The following is a 25,297-nucleotide window of genomic DNA, read 5'->3' as shown; positions in this document are numbered from 1 at the left end:
TTCAGTTGCCTTTTTTCACCTGCAGTTTATTTCATCTCCCCACAAGCTGCTCCCTGGGCCTGGCAGCCCGTGACTCCCCTTGCTCTGCAGTTGTCTCCTGCCCACGCCTGGCTGCCCTGCAAGCTGGGGAGCCCCAAAGGCTGGACAAGGCCATCGGACTCAGCTGTGAGCTCCCTGGAACAGCCCTGTACCCGGGAGCAGAGCCTGGTGTCCCCCGCCGTCCCATCTGCTGAGACTTGGGGACCCCCTGTGGTACGAAACAGAACTGCAGAGGCGACGGCGGGCGGGACCGTGATCCTGTCGGAGTCTGTAGGGACCGTGACAGAAACGTGGCGGTCGCGGTCAAGGCTGGGGGCAGCGGGGACGCGTCTGAGTTGGGGACCGCCGCAGGACCTTTGCGACTCCATCCAGCCGCCGACGCGGCGGGCCCTGCTTAGCTCCAGAACGCCGCTGCCCGCGCCGCCTCCTTCCTCCCTACCCAGTTCGGCGCCACCGCTCTGCCGCGTGCGCAACTCCTCCCGCCCCGCAGGGCGGGCGCATGCGCGGCGGCAGTACGGTGGCCGGGAGGAGGGTGGCCGGCGGGGGTCGACGGGGCGGGGCCGCGCAGGCGCGGGGCCGCTCCGCCGCCCGCAGCGTAAACAAGGGGCCGGCGGGGATGAGGAGGCCGCGGGTGCGCGGCGGGGGTCGGGGCTGCCGGGGTTGAGGTGTGTTGCCTGTTGGAGGCGTTCCCCCCTCCCCGCCGGACGGGGGTGGCGAGGGCCGTCCCGCCATGAACTTGGCCGGTCAGAGCGGCGACGCCGGCAGCGGCCATCTGCTCTTCGCCAACTTCAACCAGGACAACACGTAAGGGGGCGGCGCCCGGCCTCAGGGGGACCTCGGCCTGACCGGGGGCGGGGGGCTGGCCGCGGGGAGCGGGCGTCCGAGAGCTGCGGCCGAGGGGTGCTGAGGAGGCCTGGCCGCTGGGGGAGGTGTGGCGGGGCCCCCCCCTCCGCCCTGCTGGCACCCATTCCCATTTCAGGGGACACCGCTGCAGCCTCTGCCCGCGCTGCCACAGAGAGAGGACGCGGTCCCCCTCATCCCTGCAGCGAGGAGGGGTGGGGACACCCCCCGCTCCCCTCCGGTCTCTGTGTGGAGCTGCAGCGTGGAGGCCGCTCTCGTGGGGCCACGCAGCAGAGGGCTAATGGTCTGCTTGAGCTGTGTTTGCAGCGTATTGCCTTCTCCCTCCCTCGGGTTGTTCCCCTGGGGAGCGTTCACATCTTGTACTTAGCAAGGCATTGCTCGCCGTTGCTTCGGGAGGACTGTTTCTGCTTCTTGATGATGTCCAGCCTTTAGGAGAGACTGAGATAACATGAAGACCCAAGTCTTCCAGGAGGTGCAAAGCATTCATCTGAAAGCTCGTTATAGCTATCTTTTCATACACCCTTCTTATTTTCACCTGCTCTTTGTCTTGAAGCAGTATGCCTTAGGCTTAAAGATACTTATAGGAACCTGTGCTTCTTTCGGTTTTGATTTCGAAAAGGAGGCCTTTCTCATGTAGTCCTTGAAATTGTGTGTCTTTGTGTTTCAGTTCTAGAAAGGGCCAGACGGTTTATGCTGCACATCTTGCAATTATTTAACTGTTGCAGCATATTTAGATTAATTAACGCATATTAGTTTTTGTATGGGGTATTAAAAAGCAATAGCTTTCAACTTAAGAAATCCCTAATAGTTGGAATTGGAGCACTAAAGATCCTTTAAAGAAGGATTTGACTGTCTTAAATACTTAAGAGATGAAACTGGGGGGGCAATAACCACAAGAACTTGTGCTTGAGAAAGGAGGAGTTTTGTTTTAGGAAGTGAGTAAGAGGAAATGATCTCAGGTTGGCATCACGGAGCGTAATGCATATGTGTGGTGGTGGTTTTTTCTTCCAACAACTTCTTTGTTTTACAAGCCACGTTATCTTGTCCTCACAGTCTTTGACTGTCTTCAGCATGTACTGTAGCATATGGGAATTATGAAGGTGAGAAGATTATTTATGGTGACCACCAAGAGAAAGGAGGAGAAAGGTCACATTGCAGAAGGAAATACTCTGTTTGCTTTTGTAGGCCTTGTTGAGGGTGAAGAGATGAATGAGTGGAGCTGGAAAGACTTGAGACAAGAGAATTTAACAGTAATAACTTATGATAAATGATGGGGTCAAGCAGTAGTCTTCTATGTATTTGTAAGTAAGTCATTATTTGTATGTTGATTCGAGCCAAAGACTTCTGCGACTACTTTTCATGTTTTCTTTCACCATATAGAGCTCACTCTTTCATTGTATGTATAAAACATGCCCATGTTTTGCTCATATACCATCCATTTTTTATCTATCACTAGATAAAACAAGACATAGTAACTAGGAAATAGTCACCTCTTTCTTTTGCAGTTCATAAAGGTTATTACAAGTTTTTAAGTTAAACTGTGCTGTCCAACTAGCTGATCTAAAAGCTTTCTATTTCTCCTTTCTTAAAGCAACTGCCTATTTTCAGTTGCACCTTAGCTTTGTGGAGAGCTATATATATTTAAAAGAACATGGAGTTGACAAAAAACTTTCTTCTGAACAAGAGAGCTGCAGGCTTGACTTGAGAACAAACCCAAGACAGAAGTAAAAAGAAAGCAGATGTAATATAAGCTTACCTAGGTGGTGATCATTGGCTTGTATACCTTAAAATCTTTCTTCAAGGAAGAGTAATGTGTGACTCCTTTTTAACTTTGAGTTTATGGAGAGAAAAGGGACAAGTGGCTAATGATTTCTTTCTCAACTGTGTATGCTACTTCACTACTTTTCTGATTTCATTTTCATAAATACCCAGAAGTGTTCTTCAATTTATGTGCTATAGCTGATTCTTTTGGTCTTCAGTGTTCTAATACCCATTGTGTGGGTAGATTTAAAAAAAAAAGTTGTGGGGTTTTTTATGTATAGACTTCAGATTAACTGACAAGAGAATTTTGGTGATTATTTGATTTATCTTTTTATGTGATCTAGACCTGGCTTGATATATCTTTGTAATTCAAACTCTTGGGATATGAAGTCTCTTTTTGTCATCCTGGCATATTTTTTTATTTTCAGAGATCAATTATAGAAACTACAGAAATAGAAAAAGGCTCCTGTTGGTAATTTTTTGTCTCAAAATTAGGAGAGTAATATAAAAGGCCACTTACTTGGAAACAACTGGGATGCTTGGATGATGTGGACTAAGTATCCCTTCTTTCTAATAGAGTGTCTCAAAAGAAATCTCTCCAAGGAAAGTATAAAACACTAAGTCTTGCAGACATCTTTGCGAGCAGCTTCTTACTCAAACACTTGTCTGATGTGGTAAGTGACCCAAATAACCAAGTTGAATTCTAGTTCTTAAACCGAGTAGAATTCAGTGGGTTTGTATGTTCCTTATTAAAGTTTATTTGCTTTTTTCCCCTTTTTTTCCACCTGTGATCTTTCTTAGTTTCTTGTTTGAATAGAGAAACAAGAAGTCAACTTTCTGGGTTTTTTAGTGTACTATTCTAGGTATCTAGATCATCACACTGCTTACTGTGTGAGAAGAGCTGAAAAGAACTTATTAGGAATGAATTACACTTTCCCATGCTGGGCCTCAGAAAGCTTACTTATTTTCAACTCATATTGCAGGTAACTGGAATCATTTTCCAGGCAGGCAAGGTAAACAAATGCATATTCTTTCAGCCAGTATATGAAAAGCAAGCTTTGTTTACATCTTCCCAGTCAGTAGAGCTGGCATCATGCTTTCAGGTGTGCTTCAGTAATTAGAAAAATCGCTGACAGACAAAACTGGAAAATAAATGACATGGGTGCGTTGTTGTTGTTGTTGTTACACTTAAAGCTTTTACCTTCAACTTAACAAGGTGCCAGTTCCACTCATGCTCAAATGTGTCTTGCTTACCTAGACAGCAGAGCTAGTTGACTGTATTAGGAAAAGATGGTACTTGTTGCTGGTAAAAATAGGTATCAAGCTAACTTTTCCTACGCTTTATGTAGGGTTGGTAATTATTGTCTCCTGTAGGAAGGAGATGAGCTTCGTGGTGGCTTTTAGTCTTGGGAAAATTGGATTGCTGGTAGTTAGAATAATGTTGTCAACATAAAAGTTGCTGTTGCTTTTCCCAGTTGTTGCAATCCCTGGTGACTGAAGTAGATATCCTCTCTTTTGCTTTTAGTTCTTTTTTTTTTTTTTCCCCAGACTTCTTTTTTTATTGTTCATTCATGGGTGCAGTGACAGTGTCTCTTGGAATAGTATCTATGTTACTGCAAGTGTTGTCTTGCCTCTTTATTCCATATTGCCCTAAGCTTTATTTACGTGAGAGTTTTGAATTATTGGCTGGGACTGGAACTCTGCCTGGAAACACTCCCCCTGTAATGCAGCAGAAGCGGTTGGTTTGTGGGTTCTCTTTGATATAATATGTTTTCATTAAGTAAAAACATGGAGAAGGTCACTTTTGGAAGATGTTAGCGTGCTTGTTTTGGACCTAGCCCTTTTCCCTAGTGAATCAATCATTGCACAACTCAGCCTGACTGGCATTGGCTGACTGAGAGGCAGAAGCTCCAGCTTGCAGATAAAATTGAAGCAGCTGATCAGAATTCAGGTACCCCAGCAAAACTATGCAGTAGAAGCTTGTGGGTTACCTCGGTGCTAGGTATGTTTTAGTAATTAGAAGTCTTTAATTTTTTTTTATATATGTTTAGTAAGAAGTACCACAAACCCAAGTGCTGTTCGTATTACTTCTGGGAGAACTACTAAAACTGAGCGTGGATGCATTTATGAAGAATTAAACTCACCTCTCAAACTCATGCAAGCTCTAAAACCCATAAAGGTAGTGTGTAATATAATAAAGTATGTAACTTTTTACCCAAAGAATAACTTCAATAACTTCAAGATCTTAAAGTTTACGTGTCTCAATAAAATAGGTAAAACTTTCAGTCTTTAAGTTGTTACACAAATATTCCCAGAGAAATGCCTTTGGAAGAACTTAAAAATTTACTTCTACAGTCTTCAGATTCAATTAAAAAAAAAAACCAAACCCACCACACAAAAACCACCCAAAGAACCTACTTGTGAAATAATGTAAGTCGACAGAGAAGTCTTAGTCGCCCTTTTAAAAATAAGTAATCAAGTGACAGCACTTGGAAACAAAATAGTTGCTGTAGTTTTGAAAACTGACTCAATGAAAGGACAAAACAAAGCCTTGCATCTGGATTTCTTGTAAAACTCTGCTGTATGCCTTACTTGCAAGGTTGTCTTTAGTCTCAGCTTTTGCTTATGTATGGGGTTATATGTGACAGGTATCTGTCCATATATTTATTCTAATAAATCAGTTTGTTTCTACGTTCTGAGGAAATGCTTGTAGTTTTAAAGTTGCATAGTATTCTTCGTGTTGCAGAAGTTGTATTATAATTCTCTTACGTGATATTTGTATCTCTGTAGTAAACTGCTTGTGGTGAGAGGAACAAGGGTTAGGTGCTGAGCATTCAATCCTCTGCCTTTGTTTCTCCTAGGTTCAGGTGTCATTCACCCATGATCCTTGAGGACAGGAGAGCTCTTTATTCCAAGGAGGCTTTAAAGCTAAGCCAAAAAAAGGAAGGAAAGAGCGATCACGGAAGATAGCTGAGAGAAGCAATTGCATGTCATGATACTTGCTGTTGTTACAGTGGAGATAGTAGCTGAGGTGGGCTTGCCAGAGGAACTCTTCCTCAGTGTGACAGGAGGAGAATTTGGCCTGAGTAGTGATGTTTACTTGGATTATGAACTTTGTTGTCCCAGCCTATTGCAGCATGTTAAGTGATGAGCAAGTGTAGTCGTCTTTTGCTGCAGCAGATTTAAGTTTGTGTTGGTTTTCTTTTAATATAAGAACAATGGGAGAATCTCCTGTGGGTTGTCATAGAGTGTTGCTGATAAATCTGTTGACCATATTTCTGTATTTAGCTCTTGTCCAAAATAATGACATTCTTGACCTTTCTTTTAAGACACGTCTGTAAGATCTTACGACTTTGGTTTCAGCAGGCATTTGGGAGGGGGGAAAAAAAGCAAATTAAGTTTCCTTAGTAATGATTTTCTTATGTCATTTCATGATCTTTATTATTATCATTTTCCTCCTCTTTACCATAAGCCTTTGTTCACAAACCATTTTGTCTTTGGAAATTTATATTAGTTTTGACATGAGGTGGAGCATTAGTATAATGAGACTGTATCATAATGAAAGTAGGTTTAATTAACCAGTTATTTAAAATAGTAATGACTTTTGAAGTTGTTTTTATACTGCAGCTGCAATTGATTTTAATCCAAGAGAGCTGCCCTTAGTAGGATCTTTCTGATTAATGTAGAATATTTCTGATTAATAGTTAAGGTTCTCTATGGTACAGAAAGGGAAAAACTGGTTTTCTTCCTTCTGTATGTATATTAAAGAAGCAAAAGAAAAACCTGTATGATTCTAACCCATCTGAAAAAACTTGTTTCTAAAGAGCCAGAGAGATTGAACCAGCTGATTTCCCACTCTAGGTGAGTGCACTTGCAGTGAATGTCAGCATCTAGAAACAAGTGTGTGAAATATCTCATAACACTGTTTGCTTGATGAGGTTAATTTTAATTATTTATGACAGCCACTCTTGAAAATACTCTCAAGATTTAGGTAGTCTTGGATCAGACTACAGTATTATCTTTGAAAAAACTGGGTAAACAGTGTTTCATAAATCATGGCTATATTGGTAATTTTGTACTGAGTAGACAACCTTGATGATGAAATAGCTCAAAGTCTACAATCTAAGGTGTGTAATAGAGGCTACACATAATAGAGCTAAAAAAACACCTGTGTGTAGCATAATGTTAGACGAAAAAAGGCAATTTTTTGGATATTGATTTTATTTTCAATTTCAGTCTCTCATCAGCTTCTGAAAATTGGTGATAATAAAGCGTAACACCCACATTGTAAAAGGAGCTTCTGATAAACTACAGTAGCTTCTGTTGGCCACTGTCTATTTGAGCAGTAGCTGAATGGCTTATTGATCATATTCCTTCCCCATATGGTTGCACATTTTTTCTGAGGTGAGGTAATTTTCACTAGAATCTTGTTTTGTGGGATTTGGTCATTTAGATAGCTATCAGGTGTCTTAAGGGCTTAAGTGTAATATCGGTGCAGGGGAAGATGGGGGATTTAAATCATTATGGTTATGCTGGTATAACTCAGCCTTGTGAGTTCTCTTACTACATATAAAAAGCTGTTTTCCAGTAGTTTCATAAGAAGTAATTTGAGAGTACATTGGGAAAAACAAAACAAACGAATGCTGTTCTAGAAGAAAAATGGGTTGTTTTGCAGTTATACTTGTATACTGAAATGGATTTAATTATACTGACTGGAGCTGTTCTGTGTAAACAAATGGTTTGTGACTTCATCACCTTGATCCTGAAAGAAATAACAAAAAGCAGTTGCCACGAAATGGAAAGGTCTGTTCTGTGCTGCTTCATTTGGGCTTCTACTTAGTCTAATGATTTTTATCATGTATACAAGTTGCTTTCACCATTGTCTGAAGCTTATTTAAATGAGGTATATGTAGTCAGTAGGACAAGAAAAATGGTCTTGCTTTCTGGTTTCAGTGATACTGTCAGTAAAAGAATGATACAGCAATATTCTGTATTTAAAGGTGTAAGTACAATACAGGAATCAATTTTGCCTAGTAATACACTCACAAATAGCTGCTATGTGTAATTCTCCATGAGGAAATCATCCTATGTCTTTTGTAGATCATTTATATTGCAAGAAATCTTGTGACTCCATTTATTTTTAACTCAGTTGAGTGCTTGTTTACTTTTGTGAAGTGACAGTTGTAATGCCTGTCTTTGTTAAACTTTCTTTTGAGGGAAGCAGTAAATGATCTAAGAAAAACTAACTCATTACCTTTTTTCCACATTAGTTTTGTATTTTTTCACAGAATTTGGATTTGCACTGAGTTGTACAAAAGTAGTTGAAGAAAAACACTGAAGCATCTTTGGCAACTAGTCAGATATAGTCTGCTGAACATACTGATTTTGTCTGAAGTAAAGTTAAATTCCACATTTCTCGGGTGACTTAGAGGAGCAGCAGCAAAATTTTGTTTTATAGTTCCTTCTCTGTCTTTAAGCCTAATGTGCTTTTTTTTTAATATCTTGGTTATTGAATCTGGGGAGGCTTAATTCTCTTGCCTGGGTGCTGCATATTTTAATTTGAAGGTTTAAACCTTATCAGATATAACTGCTTAACCAGACTGTGCCAGTTGTATTTTTTTTTTTCTAGAAGAGAAGGTCATACCATCATACAGAAGTTGATTTTATAGCTTGGGATCTTAATTTTAGAGGGTAAGCCATTTGAGGAACAATTTTTAATCTTCTGGGTACCTTGAAGTTTAAAAAGGGCTCACGTTGGAGCCACGAGAGGAAAATACAGAAAGAGCAAGAAATCTGGGAATCTGTATTGTATTTCTAAATGCAGAACTGATCACCAGTGCATCTGAATTACAGAGAATGATCTTGCTGAGTTCAGAAGGGCATTTTGGCAGGCTGGCTGGCAGGGTTGGGTTTGAGGCTCGTATTGAATGACTTGCCACAGTTTGGCATATTGAAATACATTTTATTGGAATTTAATAAGTTTTTCTCTTTTCTCCATGTGTCCTGTCAATAAGAAATATGTGAACTATAAGCACACTAATACACTTCTGCACAACTGTATTTGCTGTTAATTTTTTTTTTTCTGTGGCATAAAATCATCCCCCGCATGGGGAGGGGAAAATAAGAATGTGCCATTGTCTGCTGCCTTGATGTATAAAGACCTGTAAGACAAGCCTAAAGGTTTTTCTAGCTTAAAATTTAAGACCTGTCTTTGCCTCTGACTGGAAAAGCAATTAAATGGTCTGTGAGCTAAATGTGAAAATTGAGTAATAGAGGAAAGACGGGTTTGTAGTCAGTTTTTTAATGTTTTACTATTGCTAAAATCTGTTTAACATCAGTGACTAGCATTTTTAAGAGGGTGCCTCCTATCAAAGATTCGTCACAAGTATTTGTAAGACTGACAAATGTCTAAACACTAACAGTGTTCTTTGGAGATGCTAGAATGTCATCAAATAAAATGGGAGAAAATTAGAGCTGGCAGTCTTTAATTCCTTTTTTTTTTTTTAATATGAAAGCTATTTTAGGGTGGTTGGGGAAGGTTACAATAGAAAGAGAAAAAAAATCCCCAGACAATCCCAGTTTAAAAGGTCTTGGAGGTCACCTCTAATGATGAGGCAATGATGTAATTGGTTTGCATTATGTTATTCAAGTCATCTTTCCTCCACACTAAAGATTTTAGTTTGTGTGGAGAAATCACCAGTATGAATTGGGCAGTATGCCCAAGCTTAGCTTGAGCTGTGAACTCTCATTTCATAAAATGTGAAGCAGGATTCCATACCTGGGGTAATTCTGAAGCTAGTTGGCCATTTCAGAGTTGGGGAAGCTATCTGTGCCTATTGTGGCTTTTTATTGCTTTTCTTACTGAGCTAACCCAACTGGAGTTTTAGATTAGGTTAAGAATCTGTCCAAGGGTAATTCACCACTGATTTAGTTTATGTTCCTGACTGGCTTTTTTCTTTTTCAGATCCCTTGCAGTTGGCAGTAAATCAGGCTACAAATTCTTCTCTCTTTCTTCTGTGGACAAATTAGAGCAGATCTATGAATGCAGTGAGTATCTTCTTTTTTCTTTTTTTTTTTTAATCCCCTCAGTTGGCTCAATTTGGGAAGAATAAGACATGTTTCCTTTTTTCACAGGTGGTTTGAAATTGGTATAGGAAGAACCTTAAGTGTGTGATGAAATATCACAAAAATACAAAACAGTTGATTGCTGGCAGGGTAAAATTATGTATCAGTGTTCTGTATTTAAATTTAGCTGGTATGCTGTGAAATTTGGTAATAGCTATGAGAAGAACTCTTTGCTTTGCTAATTTTATGTCTTAATAGCCAGGCTGTGTAGCAGCTGGGCATAAAAAAATAATTTACTGCTGTGAGAGAGTGTCTTTTGGGTCTTTATACTGGCTATTGGGGCAGGCAACCACTAATATACTGTTATCAAATTAAAAAAAAACAAAGCCTTTATTATCTTTTTCTTTAATCCTAATATTTGCTGTTAGAAAAGTACTTTTTAACATGATAGCTGCAGGTTTACTCATCCAAAAGGGTGAATAATCCAAATGCCTGTAGTTTCTCAATACTGATCACAGTCGAGTAGGATATGAGATAAAATGGAGGGAGGCTTGGGGTAGAAGTGGTATATCCCCTGTTTTGCCAGCAGTTTGTAGACTTCCCTTTCTTGAGGTGCTAATAAGTAAACTATGAATGCTATGCATGAGTATCCTTCCTTGCTTATAACCTCCATGTGAACAGATGGGACCAATAGCTATGATGTCAGCATTTATAGTAGGATCCTGGTGTATCATGCTACACAACAGAGTTGTCTTCGGACTCCATTCCCTAAGTGACCTGACCCTGTGGCATCTTAAGTTTGAAAATGGTGTGTGATTCAGATCACCTATTATCTGTGGTGACAGCCTGATTCTGTATACAGTCAATGGAGAGAAGTAATTGTGAAGTTCAAATTAGGCACCTGTGGTCAGGTTAAATTGTGTTGCAGCTACATCTGCCTGTTTGAGTCATGGTCTGGTCGTACTGGTTAATTGGTGGCTTGAATTCCATTTTATGCCATTGAGTTTAGGTACCTGACCTCCATAGTATGTTAGGCACTTACAGCATCTGGCCTGATACCACCCTGGGAGACTCAGTGTAGATGACTCCTGTTATACGAGGCACTGAATAAACATACTGAGAGAGACTGAACTGAACTTTGCAGGATTGCTTCTAGGTAGTCCTTGAAAAAGTACAGATTGGATAAAGTGCCTTGCTCAAAATCTTGCAATAAGCTGATAAAGCAGCTGGTGTTAGAATTTAGACCTACTGATTCCAGTCTTGTCTTCGCAATGTTCTGGGATGCCTGTATTGGCTTAACCTCTTTGATATTGTAAGTTTTCTTCCATGAATGTTAATTTCATAAATGCAGAGCACAGAGCGTGAGGTAACATTTAGTAGGAAACTCAGTGGTTTGACCTGTGTAAGCCAGCCTGCCTTGACCTCTGCTCATAGGGCATGCAGTGTTTTCAGCAGATCTAAATATTTGAGATCTTTCTCTTTTGTATGCAGTTAAATAATTGTCAGTCTTGGGCTTGCAAACCATGCCTGTTTAAAATGATACGGGGGGTGGAGGGCTTCCTATGTATTGGGTTCCTCCTTTCCACAAGGAGAAGCATCTTGAGGCCTCCCAGACATGTGCCTCCTGCCTCCCAGTTTAGTTTAAGACTTTGTGGTGTTTTGAGCACTTTTAAGTATCCCTCCCTCTATTCTGTAAGACAGATCTGACAGTTCTTTTGTAGGTGTCTAAATAAAACTACAGAATATGCCCCACCTGTCGTCTTGTGTTTGAGGGAATGACTGAAAAGCATGGGAGCTTTCTTTGTCTGCTCCCGTCACTGACTTCTACTGTGACTCTTGCGCCAGGGAAGGTTTAGATTGGATATTAGGAAAAATTCCTTTACTGAAAGAGTGGCCAAACATTGGAACAGGCTGCCCAGGGAAGTGATGGGGTCACCATCACTGAAGGTGTTCAAAAAGCATGTAGATGTGACACTTCAGGACACAGTTTAGTGGGCATGGTGGTGTTGGGTTCACAGGTGGACTTGATGATCTTAGAGGTCTTTTCCAACCTTAATGATTCTATGATTCAATGACTCTGTACAAATAGCCTAACTCCCTGCTCAGTTGATCCCCCTGTAAAAGTAAGTATTAGATTGGAGGGTGCTTTAAGGCTTAATGAATGCTTATAACATGCCTCGTGTTCTTGGATTAAAAATGGCATAAAAGCATAGCTGATCATAATCTAGCTGGTTCTAACCAGCTCTTGTCTGTGATGCTACATGCTTGTGTTTATGAAACTGTAATCTTGTTACGTATTTGCTTGTTCTCCCCTCACTGCTGATACTTGAATCATTTTGCAGTTCTTCTTGTTCTTACTGTATTTTGAATCCGAGTTTCTGGTAATGCTCATTTGTGTAGTGTAAAGGAAGAAATACAAATAGAGGAAACCCCCTGATTAACAGCATTGCTACAGGACTTAACAAGTGCTTATAAAAATACGATTAATTCGGGTCAGCTGGATGTAGGATGTGCAGGCTGGTACTGTACCTGAATGGTTGCTGATTAGGAAGCATACATCACTTGGCAGCTGTGAAGAGATTTTTATCACTTCTTCCTGTGAGGGCAAAACAAAGGAACAGAGGTGCATCCTGTATTTTTCAAGTGAATTTTAATTAAAAGCCCATCACAAAGCCTTTCTGTAAAGGTAATCGTCTGTATTATAGTCTTTTTACAGTGAAACTGAAGTGTATACCTTTTAAACATTTTCCCTGTTGAAAGTTTTTTCTTCTGTTTGGGACTTAGTTCTTGGTAGTGCTCTTCCCTGTGTGCCTTCCCTGCTGCCTACACTTCCCATCCATGCAGCGCACGACAGCACTATTTCCGTTTGAATCTCTGCTGCTGTTCCTTCTCTGAAATACCAGTTCTCCTGCCTGCCTGGGGGATCCCAGAAATCCCAGAAGCTGTGTCTTAACACAGTTGACCCTGAATGTGCTTGTCCAGGAGCAGGGAGCAGTCAGACTATGTTTTTTTTCGGTCTCTGCACTAGCCTTCTGACTCTTGTAAAAGGATACCATCATTATGAAGGACTCCAGGCTTAGGCTGAAAGCTGATAACCTGTACTGTAAAATAGAGAATCTTTTATGTTACTAGGCTGATTCCAGGAACATGGATCTCCGCATTTGAAAGTCTATGCATAAATTTACTGAAGCAGATTTTTGTGGGTTTTTTCATGTGTTGTGTGTGGCATTAGGAAAATGGAGAACAATTCCTTGGAAAAAAGAGTCATTGCTAAAATGCATTACCTCTGTTGCAAAAATGAGGAAATTGAATTTTCAAAGCCTTTATAAGCTCTTTTGTCTTCTCTGGAAAAGGACCTTATTAAATACAAGATTTAGATAAAAGTCAATTATGTTGCATAGAGTACTGAAAACGTTCAGTGTAAACCTGCTCCTTGTCCATAAGGAGCCTCTTTCTCTCTTTCTCTCAAAAGAATGTAGAGCATTAAATATTTTCTGTTCTTTCTCCTGAAACTGCCCAGAAGAAGCACTTTCAAAGCAAACATGTCACACAGTGATGACATTGTCATATACTCAGAATGTTGGGCAGAACTTTTTTCAGGGAATTTTTGTCACTGGTGATGAGAACAGTGCCAATTATTTAATGTGTCTCTTGGCCAAAACAGAAGCCTTCAGAAGTAAGCTTTTTTTTTTTTCCTGGCAGTTTTACAGTTTGGAATGTGTTAAGCATTAAGCTGATCCAGATACTGACTTCTGAAAAGTTTGGTTTGATGGATCAAGGCCAAAGGCTCAAGTTGCTTGTCTTGATTCAGTTCTGTAGTGGAAGGGCAGATGTAGCTGGTGGCTGTGGGAGAGCTGCACAGAGTGGTAAAACTCTCACCAGCTTTCTCCTGCTGTGAAAACTATGTCCACTGTGTCTCTGGGGCTTTTGGAGGGCAGCTTCAGGGGGTGGGAGGGGAAAGCACACATGCCAGGCTAACTGGTGATGGGACTCGGACTCCTACCAGCTTGGTCCTAATCAAATGCTCTGAAAGGGCTTCTTTGCCAGAGATCCTGGACTCTCCGCCCTTGTGCCATCTTCCCCGCATTTTGAATGGTGACTTGTGTTCCTCCTTTGCCTCCAGTGCTTCCATAGTAGAACACATGACAAAAGGAACGTTGTCTTATGGCTATGCATGCATGCTGGGTGTCAGTGATTCCAGTACAAATTATTTTTAGGGACTGTCAGGTAAAAAATGGTATGCCTGTTTTTTAAAAAAAAAAAAAAAAAAAAAACCAAAAAACCCCACCACATAAACCAAAAAACCTACTTGATGCCTGAAGCAGTCTTATAACAAATGAGTTTCCAGCTTCGAGTACAATAACCTTTCTTTTTTTCATGCAGAGGTGTGCAGAAACTCCATGCATAGTATAGCTTTAAAAACAAAACAAAAAATACCCAAAAAACCTTTGCTTTCCTAGATTTCTGCAGAGATAAGAGAAGATGGTAAGATTCTGGAATTAGATAATTTGCTATTTTTTGTATCTTTGGGATTTTTTTCTGTTGTATCTTGGGGAGGTGGGCAGTAGACACTTCTAAAGTGTAAACTTGCATGACGCTTGGAGGGGAGGGGTGGGCAGGAGATCTTCATACATCAGCATTTACTGTGTAGATTTTCTGCTTTAAAAACCTGTCCTGCATCCCACCTTGACTCTGAGCTATTGCGGCAGAATGTTTTTGTGGTGTTAGACTGTATTTCCTTAGATAGTATTTCCTGTTGATGTGCATCATTCTTCTTCCCTGAAATCTCCCTCTGTATTTTTCCCTTGTTACTGTGATTCCTCAGCTGACACAGAAGACGTGTGCATTGTGGAGAGGCTGTTCTCCAGTAGTCTGGTGGCCATAGTTAGCCTTAAAGCTCCACGCAAGCTGAAAGTTTGTCACTTTAAGAAGGGGACAGAGATTTGCAACTACAGTTACTCCAACACCATCTTGGCTGTCAAACTCAATAGACAGGTGAGTAGTAATTTTGACTAGGTGAAAAGAAGGGAAAGGGTTGTGGATCTTATTCCGGCACTTCCTCTGCTGATTGATGTTTCTTCCTTTGGTGACAGAATTGCTATTTGAAATTAACTTGTGCTTTTCCAACTGTAGCTTCTGTATGGCATCTCAGTACTCATATTTGGTTAAGTATATTTGGTTCTGTGTTTATGTATTTACTTAGAAAAATGCCCTGAGTAAGCTGGGCGTGCTTCATGTAGGAGGTTGGACTAGAGATGTCCTGAGGTCCCTCCCAGTGTGGATCATCCTGTTATCCTAAATGTGAAAGTATGTGAGACTGACAATTTCTGTTCAGGACCAAGCTTATCTCTTCACTTTTTATGGTTTTAAATACGCTTTGCTGAATTCTTTGTAAAAAAAAAAAATCACTGAACTGGTGAAATTTGAGTGAAGTACCTGGAAAACCACAGTTTGCTGTATTACTCAATCGTTACTAGGCTCTTCTGCAAACAGAGATTTTTCTGTTTTCAACCAGTTCATTCAAAGTGGAGAGAACGGCATCTAAAGGAGAAAATCTTCTTAGTGTCTATCCCCACCCTCAAAATCACGTGTGGGAGGATAGGATTGCTGATTAAAATCATAAGGGAAACAGTGGCTAATTTGATTTGTGGCATAGTGAGGTAGCATTAAATAAGTAGCATCTTGTTAGCCATCCAGACGTAGTCTATGAAAGTGTAAATGAGCTGTTGAAAAACTTAAAGTTTGTTGTTTGGGTTTTTTTTTTTTTTAAAAAAAGCCCCTCACAAATGACTATGAGTAAGTAATAGGCTCTATAAGTGGTTTAAAACATGTTGTATATTTTTTCTGTTTAGTCAAAGCAGAAAATTATTTCCACATGTGAATTGGCCTCTTGAGAGGGGGAAACACATAAGGGCGGGTATAGAATAAGAATTAAATAGCTTTAAATGAAGGTTTCTGCCTTGCTGACTTGAAAATTATTTACATTACTAGTTTATTTAAATCACTTCGCACTAGTGTGGTTGAGAGAAGTCAAGTGCACTGGTTAGTTCAAGTGACCGTGTGTAGTATTGCGCTGTTGAAGCCTTGTCAGGAGGTGTATCTTGTGTATCTTCTATCAGACTCTTACTTCTTCCCATCAGGTGGGTACAACCATTTCTTTGTTGGAAGGTACCTACTGTGTTTTGGACTTCGGACTGCATTTTGGACTAGTTTTTTTAGGACTGATACGTTAATATAAACTCCAGTTTGATATCAGCATTTCATTCTCTTTCCCCTGTCTAGAGGCTGATAGTATGTCTGGAAGAGTCTCTTTATATACACAACATACGAGACATGAAGGTATTACATACAATCAGGGAGACACCTCCCAATCCTGCAGGTAAGAGTTAGAAGCTAGCATAACTCTGAAAAGTGCGTTGTGTGTCAACGTATGATGTTTGCTACAGGGATCTGTAGCATTGTTAATTCCACTTTCAAATAAAAGTAGCAATTAAATACGTGAGTGTTGTCTTAAAGCCTACCCATTTTAATCCAGATGAGGTTTTTGAAAACAAAGAGCAGACTCTGTCTTAAACTGCATCTTTCCACTATTGTAGTTGCCTAGGGTGGATGTGTTGAGATATTAGAAAGAAGTAGTAGAGGTACAAACTGGATTTTGCTAGCTCTTGGTGTAGTTAAAGGCTTTGTCAGGTTAATGCTTTAGGAGTCATGGCAGACATGGGAAATTCTACTGCTTCATCAGTTATTGTGGTTTTATTGGTATTCTTCCTTTTCTCCTTTATATTAAACTTATGTTAAATAGTGGAACATGTTGCAGGTCAACTCTGAGATTACTCATCCTTGTTCTGTTTCTGTTGATACCTTGTCAGGATAACTTGAGTTATCCTTGTAACATTCAAGTGCAGAATCAGAAAGTTTTGCTGCATAAGTCTTGGTATTTGCCTTTTTCTAATTCTGTTTCTGCATCCCTTCTAGGGTTATGTGCTTTATCAATAAACAATGACAACTGCTACCTGGCCTATCCAGGAAGTGCAACTATTGGAGAAGTACAAGTCTTTGACACCATCAATCTGGTAAGAATCTTTGTGAATGCTGTTTCCCCTTCTAAAGATGCAGTTTTTGGAAATGATTTAACTTGCTTAGAGAGGAATTAGACACTCGGATAGGTTCCTCTGTGTTAGTTTGCAGTATATCTCTTATAGCTAAGCTTCACAGAACGTTGGCAAAGAAAATACAGGTGCTAATAGTAGATTTGATGAGTAGAGTTGGGCAAATGGGGAGCAAAGTCAAGTAATTTCTATTTGAATTGTCTTTTAAGTATCCTTTTACTGCTTGTACTCTCTATGCACATGCTTCAGTGATAATTTTATGTACTTTTACTTAGAGTTACTGAAACAAATATTGAAGCTGTTGTCCATAAAGTAAGACCCATATTTGCCTTGAATGCTCTTAAATATGCAGCCTTAAGCTTCAAAGTTGTAGCTTTTAACCTGTACTGTACTAAGGTTATATTTTATTGAATGACTCCTGCAGAGAGCTGCTAATATGATCCCAGCTCACGATAGTCCCTTGGCTGCTTTGGCATTTGACGCAAGTGGTACTAAACTTGCCACTGCATCGGAAAAGGTAAGGTGGCTTTTTATTGACTTTCTGACAGTGATAAGATGAAATTTGTTTCTAAGTAAGTTTAAGCGTGCACAATTCCATGCGCAAGTGCCAAAAAAGAAGGCTTACAGTTATAATGGCAAATCTAAGTTAAGAACTGTTAATGATATTTGACTCAATTTCCATGCTGTGAAATGTTGGATAATAAGGTTATTTAAATAAACACATTTTAATCTGGCTGTAATCAGGCCAATACTCTTAAGTGTTTCTCCCTTTAGCACAGGATACTTATTAGAAATCAGTTGTCTTGTTTTGATGCTGTCTTCCTAATGAAAACAAGACAGTTAAAGTCAGAATAGAGAAGTGTCTTGCCAGTCTTTGGCACACGATGATAAATTGTTCATCTGAGTTGTAAATTAGAAAGTCTGAAGCTTCTGCTCTTTAAGTAAAAAGCTTAAAATATAAAGGTGTAACTGATTGCATCTGATAAAGGCACAGAGACATCCACTTGACCATACTTGTCTAGTGTGGTCATTTTCATGATCAAATGTGATAAGAAGGGCTGGTTTTGATGCATAGCTTATTCTCTACGTTAGTAGTTCCCACCTCTTGTTGTTTCTCTACTCTTCAAACACATCCTACAAACAAGCTCCTTTAAATACTTCATGCTAGTATGTGGTGTGCATCAACGGTGATAAGTTAACAGCAAAATGGCTTGCTCCTTGTAGTTGTAATCTGCTCACTAGAGCTAATACGCCATGAACAAACTTGAAATGAAAAACATTGGGTTTTTTTTTCTTTACAGGGGACAGTAATAAGAGTGTTTTCCATTCCAGAGGGACAGAAACTCTTTGAATTCCGAAGGGGAGTGAAGAGGTAAGGTTTTAACTGGTCTAATTATCTGAAGCTCATTCATTACAGTAGATTTCCAGTATGTTCTGCAGTTGAGCTGGCATCCTGATCTTTGCCTATTTTCATCTTCATTCATCCCTGCCTGTACACTTACAACAGTTTCAGCTTGAATGTCTTCCAGTTTCACTCCTTTGGACTTGACTATTCTACAAATCAATCCTGTCAGAATTGTACTCCCTCCTGCCTTTTAAAAATTTATTGGTGAGGGAACCTGTTTAAAGTGGGTCACCTTTTGTAAGATATATTGTATTCTTACGGCAATTGGAGGCAGTACATCTAATATTTGCGCTCTCTTCTAAATCCTTCTGGTGCTGTGATCATTGATAGCCATTTTGAAGTGGTACTATGATTTGTGGTAGTAGTAACTCTGTAGTTTTACTGTACTTTATGCAGAGGTAAGACTGAGTTCAGACTGTTACTAATTGACCCCCATATCGGGTATATATCAGAGTTGAACATCATTAAAGGGGATTGTGCTCTTGAAGTCCTTTAAGAAGGTATCAGAATTCATAATGCTTGTTATGGACATGTTCTTTTTTCTTATTTGTGAAGCAGTGGTGACTGAGAAATCAGCTTAATAATTAATTAAGCCAAATACTTTGGCTTAATTGCAAGTCACCTGCAATCACTGACAGGAGAAGAAGAGCAGGTGAGTCTACCATGCAGCCACAGTTCCTCCCAGCTCTCACAGTACAGCTCATGTGAACACTATGGAGCTCCTTAGTGGTGAATGTGCAGAAAGACCAAAATGGAGAAGTAATATTGTCACTTAAGTCAATGCCCATCAGTTAGTTAACGCTAGCTTTCTTCTTACACCAAATGGTACAGTACTAGAATGTAAAAAATAACGCTTCATTGTTTTTCCTCTTTCCCCCTGCCCCCCAGGTGTGTGAGCATCTGTTCGCTGGCTTTCAGCATGGATGGCATGTTTCTGTCTGCATCCAGTAACACAGAGACGGTGCATATCTTCAAACTTGAGACTGTGAAAGAAAAGTAAGTTTCAGAGGTGCCTTAGATTTTTCAAGGAAAAGGCTTTAAAATTGATCATACTCAACAGCATGAGTTCTCCAAAGTGTGGACAGACTTCTTTTGAACACTTCTGTAAAGTAAAGGGCATAAGAAGTCACTTCTGAATCAGCAGCCGTAGCTGAGCTGCGTACTGTTCTCCCAATTAATAGAAAAGGTATTTCGGCTGAAGAGAAATTGGCTGTCCTTGGCAGAAGAACGTGGAGGAGTTCTAACATTCAGTTACATTTGTGTTTCACCTCTTCTGACATCCATACGGGAAGCGCTATCTCAGCAATGCCTTGCAGCTGCCTATGGGGCTTTAAAAGGCACCAAGTTATAAAATGTTCCTATTTATGATTTGAGAGGACCGTCTCATCTACATTTCTGTGGAAGATGTTGGAAACAGTGATGTGCTTAGTGATAAGTAAATAAAATCTTGGAAGTGTAGCACTTTCCAGTAGATCTTGCTCTTGTATAATGACCCTTATGAAATGCAGTTTTATAAGCAGAAGTATCAGTTTACAATCAAACATGCTTAAATAACAGGCTGAGGGTATTTGTAGGACACATTGTGCCCTGTAGCATAAATGGAGTGCATTGGTTCTCAAGGGTGTTAGTTATTTCTGAAGATAAACAAATAGCTGCTTAATATCTTTAAAAAATAAAAAGATGTTTCAAAGTGTATACACACCTTTCTCTCTAATGTGAAGGCAAAGTCAGTCACTTTTTTCTTCTGACTTGTAGACCTCAGGAAGAGCCTACAACCTGGACAGGTTACTTTGGAAAAGTGCTGATGGCCTCAACAAGCTATCTTCCCTCTCAAGTAACAGAAATGTTCAACCAGGGTAGAGCCTTTGCTACAGTCCGTCTGCCGTTCTGTGGGCACAAAAACATCTGCGCGCTTGCCACGTGAGTAAAGAAATTGAGCTTGCACTCACCACCCCGCTGGGTTGCCATGTTGGGCTGTGGAGAGGCTGACGCTGTAGAACATAACCTCATCCCCAGCAGAGCAGGTAGTACACAGAGCAATGGATCACCTGTGATCATTTCAAACCCTCTTCCAGTTTAAGAGCAATGTGTTAGAGCTAATGCCTCACAGCCCTGTGAGGGGAGGGGGGGAAAGGCATGATATGTGGATGAGAATAGACTATTTCTAAGTGTTGTTTAAAGATGTCTAATTTTGAAAGAAGAATGATAAGAACAGATGCATGGGTTTATGGCATTTGCTTCCATTAGTGCTAGGAGCAGTGATACTGTATGTTGTGCTAGTGAATTGCAAAATTAGGCAATCCAGACTAACCATTAAAGAAGTCTTTGAAAGCAAGTTCATATAAAGCAAGTTCATATTATTCTTGTCTCTAAAACAACATAGCATTAATTAACTTTAATTCTGAGGACTGAATCTAATCTGTATTTTATCTTCACCAAGGGCAGGTCCTATTTGGCACAGCTACCAAAGCAATAAACTGAGCGGTAGTAAACTTATTTTGTGGGGGGCTTATAGTTTTTATGCTAAATTGACTTTCATGTCTGTACTCTCACTTCTCTGATCTCAAAGCACTCTTTAAGCAATAATTAAGCCTTGTAACATTTCTGAAATAAGTGGATATTTCTCATTAGAATGTTTGTCTCTGGAGTTGCACAAAGCTTGATGACAGGATGGTAACTGCTGAATCTGTTTTACTGGGTTATCTATAAGTTGCTTGATTCCTATGGCATTTGATTAGTGCCAAAATGTGGTTATGCCTTTTTTTACGCACAGTTCTTTCCTAGGTGCTCTGTCTAGAAGCAAGAGTGTGGAAAATAATGGCTTAAAATCCATGAGATGACTAGACGACCTTTAAAGGTCCCTTCCAACCCAAAGAATCCATGATTCAATGAAGATCATGGGAGTGGAGGAGAGCGTGCTGGTGTGAAACTTAAGTTCTTACTAATCTGTTGCTCTCCCTTAAACCTTTCTAGAATCCAGAAGATCCCTCGTTTATTGGTGGGAGCTGCTGATGGATATCTCTACATGTACAACCTAGACCCCCAAGAAGGAGGAGAGTGCACACTAATGAAGCAGCACAAGTAAGTCCACATTCACCAAGGATTGTTGTACTTTATTTTTTCACAAAGTCCAGTTTGTTCTTAAACTTAGTTCTGTTCTAAGTCTAACTTAGAACAGCTTATTTCTTTAAACTACTTTTTTTTTTTTACAGACCTCTGACATGAATGAGTAACTTCAGAATCCCCCTGCACCTTCCTTCCCAATATCTACACTAAGCACTGCTTTACCAGCAGAAGCTTAACACTGTCTGATTGCAGTGAAGGATCAATTGCTGTTAGCTGTATGATCCTCTTTCCTCTTACTTGACAGTTTGAGTTGAGTTACTTAAACGGGAACTTGAAACATCTAACACTGTCCTCTTCATCAATAAATGAAGTGGTTACAGAGACAAGAAAGAGATGTTACTCTGACTTCACAGAGGGGAATCTGGCCTATGAAATTTTCTGTATTCTCTCTACCGGTGTCCTTGTTAAACTTCCTTGCACATAGGCCAGCCAGCTAATGTTCTGTAGCAGTACTGTAGAACACTTAAGGAAAATATGACAATGCATTATTGTTTTTTAATAAGGTTTGGCCAGAGAAGCTAGAGTGAAATAGTCAGATTACTTAGGTGATTAATGATAGAATTAAAGCCAATAACTCATGATAATTCAAGTTTGTAGCTTTGGTCAATCTATAGCGCGGGTCAAAAGTCATACCTTTATCTGAATATTTTAAGCTATGACCTCTGGATTCACTTACAGATAAAGTGAAATCTCAGAGGGAAGTCTTATCAAGCTCTTAATCTCTGAAATGCTCTTCTGAAACCTTCTCTAGAGGGTTTTCTAGTATATATGTATGAAGCAACCGCTTGTGTTGTGGACAGAGCCCAAGATACAATCTGTAATACTGCTGATGGGAATGGTTTGGATTTTTTTAATCATGCACTCTTGTTTTGAGTCGTCTTTTTTGTAGCATCAGCTACTAGGACTTAGATTCTGATGCCATGTCAGAGGCAAGCATGTCTCTGATGTGTCTTCAGTGTTAAATAAGAAGTGTTGTCAGGTGCCTTCTTGACAATCCTCTGGAATGGAAGGACCAAGTTCCTCCTGTGGCTTGTATATATGTATTATTCTTGCATGGCTAATGAGATGTTCTTCTGTCGCTGTCAGCCAAAGCTGTGTTATGCCCAGGTAGATCACCTCTCCAGCTAACCTCTCTCTGCTTATTAGGCTCGATGGCAGTATGGAGCCAGCCAACGAAATTCTAGAGTCTGCATCGCATGACCGGCCGTTGGTAGCACAGACATACAGCGCCGCTGTGACTAAAGGTACATATGTGCCTTCCTCACCCACAAGGCATGGTAAGGAGAAGGCTGGAAATGGGTCAGAGAGCACCTCTGCGTATTGCTTCGTTCTAGATGGCTGCGTGAGCTCTTCTACTTCAACACTGAGCTTTTCATAACTGCAGGTGTGATGTGGAGCATTGGTGAGCAGTTGGAAAAGAGCACTTGTGATGTACAGTAGCTTCCTGTAGATGGTTCACTCATCTTTTCTACTTTCTGAGTAGAAGTCTGTCTCAAATTGGGGTTGATTACTGTAGTGATAGTTGCGGTACTTGCTAAATGGTTCTTGAGATGCCCCAACACTATTGTTTTGTACAGGAGTTCTGCATCCAGACCTCATGCAAAGCATCTGAATCATAGTCCCGCCTTTTTTTTTTTTTAATAAGGTTGGTAAGTGCTCCTATCACTCCTTTATGGGAACAGTGGTCTTTTAGCCTGATATGCTGCCCTGTTAAATTGAGAAGATGAGAATTTGGTTAATGCTGCAGCTCTGAGGGGAGCTTCTGCCATATTTGTATGGCACTCAGGTCAGTGCTTCAACTGCAGAGGAAGGACAGTCTGCACGTATAACATCGATATTGCAGTTTCAGCTGTAATGCATCGGTGGAGATCAAAAAAAACATCAGCCTGCCTGAAGCACAAGTACACGTTGCGTACACACAGAGTAGTTTAATTTTGATCATAAACTGCTCCTGGCTTGGAGAAACACGGTTATCATAAAAGCGAACATAGGGTGGCAGTGAAACTGTTGCAAGTAATGTCTGGTACTTCGGCTCTAATCATTTACTACTTTGGATCCAAGCCTTAGGTTGTGCTGCTGACCCCCAGCTACTTGTTCCTTTCTCTCCAGCGTATACAGATGACCTGGGTGCCGTGGGTGGAGTTTGCCTGGAAGATGAAACCAGCTCACTTAGACTGGATGAAGACAGTGAGCATCCCCCCATGATCCTTCGGACAGACTAAACTTTGACCTGTGAACTCACTCCTGAAGCAGAGAACACTGGCTTGATGTTTCTTGAGGAATCTCGTGTTATGCTGCTATGAACTTTGACATGAGTTGGGAGAGAGGATGACAGACTCTTACAGTTTTAAGTCGTAGCTGTAGTTCTAATTCTATACAATTGGAAAAATATATGGTTTTCAATTCAGTGGCTTTTAATCTTGCTTATCTATTTTAGCTGTGTTTATTTTTTTTTGTTGCCAAAACCTGCTGTTTGTGCAGCCCTCGGAGCCTACTAGCTTTGCATGCGTTCATGTGCCAAGCAAGCATAGGAGGGGGAGAAAGAGAAGCCACTTTATAACAAACTCAAGTTTGTATTTTTTTTTATATATGTATATAATATTTAGCTTATATAAGGAAGGAGTAGAGAAGTGGTTCTGGAAGCTGAGACTAGTTCTGCACTGACAAAGGTCCAAATGGTTTCCTGTGCATGGGCTTGCAGGCATACCTAGTGACTGACATGCAACCTTTCAAATGCAATGGCCTGGTTTTTTGGGTTCTCCCTCCCCTTTCCTGGACCATTTTGTTAATTAAAATTCCTTCTGAATATTGTGTGTTTGTGGGACTGTTCTGTTTATTGGGATGGAAAACTGGAAGTGTTTCCCTGCATAAGGATATAGAATATAGAAAGTGCCTTTACAGGGAAGAAAAGAAATTGCTGCAGGAAGAAAGCTAGAATGAAGGAGGAATTGTTAGAGACTCTTGTTTGTACACCTTTAGTACTTGGGTGTCTGTAGGCCATAGTGGCTAATAAGCTTGTGGGTTTTTTTAGAGAAGACGTGGAATGCACTTTCTTTCTCTCCTGTAGATTGTCTTATTTCCTTGGCAGAGTAGCAATAACTTTTTTTATACTTTTTTAAATTATCTAAAGCAAGGATTCTGGCAGGCTTTGTAGAAGTCCCTGTAGAGTATGGCAGCCCCACTGTTTAAACAGCCTTAAGGTTTTCAGCTGGAAGGCATAGCTCTCGATTCTTGCTTCTCTTCATCCTGGGGCTGAGTATACTGCTCTAATAGTGAAGGTTCATGATTTTTTTCCAGATACTGATGTAAATATAAATGATTTAGAAAGTTTAATTTTCTTCTGGGTTCTCTTCTGCTGGATAACAGTGCTTTTTTCTTTTTTTTCTTATTTCCTCTTTCATCAGAGTACCTCTTGTGATACACTCCAAGGACTGGTTGTCTCTTTGGCAGTTTTGGAATAAATCCTTAACTGCCCTGACCCTGGCTAGGGGATTCCAAGGCTGAGCAGTGCTGCAGACTATTTTTAGGGTTGTAATGTGCCTTCTCTGAAGTCTTGGATAACAGTTAGTGAGCAAGTGATTAGCAAAGTACTTGGTGAGTGTTACTTTCCTTTGCCAAAATGAGTCTGCTTTGCCTTTTGTGTAGCAATGTGGGTTGCTTCCTTTCCCTTTACTGCCTGCTTGCAAAGAAATAAAAATAGAAATGGACAAGGAACTTGCAGATCTTCAGAGGAGGACAGAAGCTGAGTATTCCAGCTATGTGTGAAATCCCTACCACAGCTAAGACAGCGATGTGCTTTTAGGATTCGGTACTGTTAACAAGTCTTCTCTCAAGCAATAGCAGGCAGTGGTCTTTGTCCTCAGAGCGCTGTGCGGGCAGGTGGGCTTCCCCTTCCTCTAAAACTGCAGAAGATGGTGGTAGGCCCTGCTGA

General features: G+C 40.4%; 1 protein-coding gene across 2 annotated transcripts; it reads left to right on the top strand.

The window, feature by feature from the left end:
• Positions 1–769: 769 nt before the first annotated feature.
• WIPI2 (WD repeat domain, phosphoinositide interacting 2) lies at positions 770–24,123 on the top strand (the record flags this gene model as incomplete). Of its 2 annotated transcripts, none has more annotated exons than XM_082006892.1 (12): positions 770–843; positions 9,626–9,708; positions 14,552–14,721; positions 16,009–16,105; positions 16,702–16,799; positions 17,260–17,352; positions 18,137–18,207; positions 19,129–19,236; positions 19,996–20,160; positions 21,214–21,321; positions 22,513–22,610; positions 23,476–24,123. In XM_082006892.1, the coding sequence occupies 12 exons, from the start codon at positions 770–772 to the stop codon at positions 23,586–23,588; spliced, it is 1,278 nt and encodes a 425-aa protein (XP_081863018.1). In that variant the 3' UTR covers positions 23,589–24,123. The 2 variants fall into 2 exon arrangements, with proteins under 2 accessions (XP_081863018.1, XP_081863017.1); XM_082006891.1 differs by having other exon boundaries at positions 22,513–22,643.
• Positions 24,124–25,297: the final 1,174 nt, after the last annotated feature.

This window comes from Phaethon aethereus (assembly GCF_964289735.1).
Source record: "Phaethon aethereus genome assembly, chromosome: 15".
Lineage (NCBI taxonomy): Eukaryota > Metazoa > Chordata > Aves > Phaethontiformes > Phaethontidae > Phaethon > Phaethon aethereus.
This window is presented reverse-complemented; position numbering and strand designations above follow the sequence as displayed.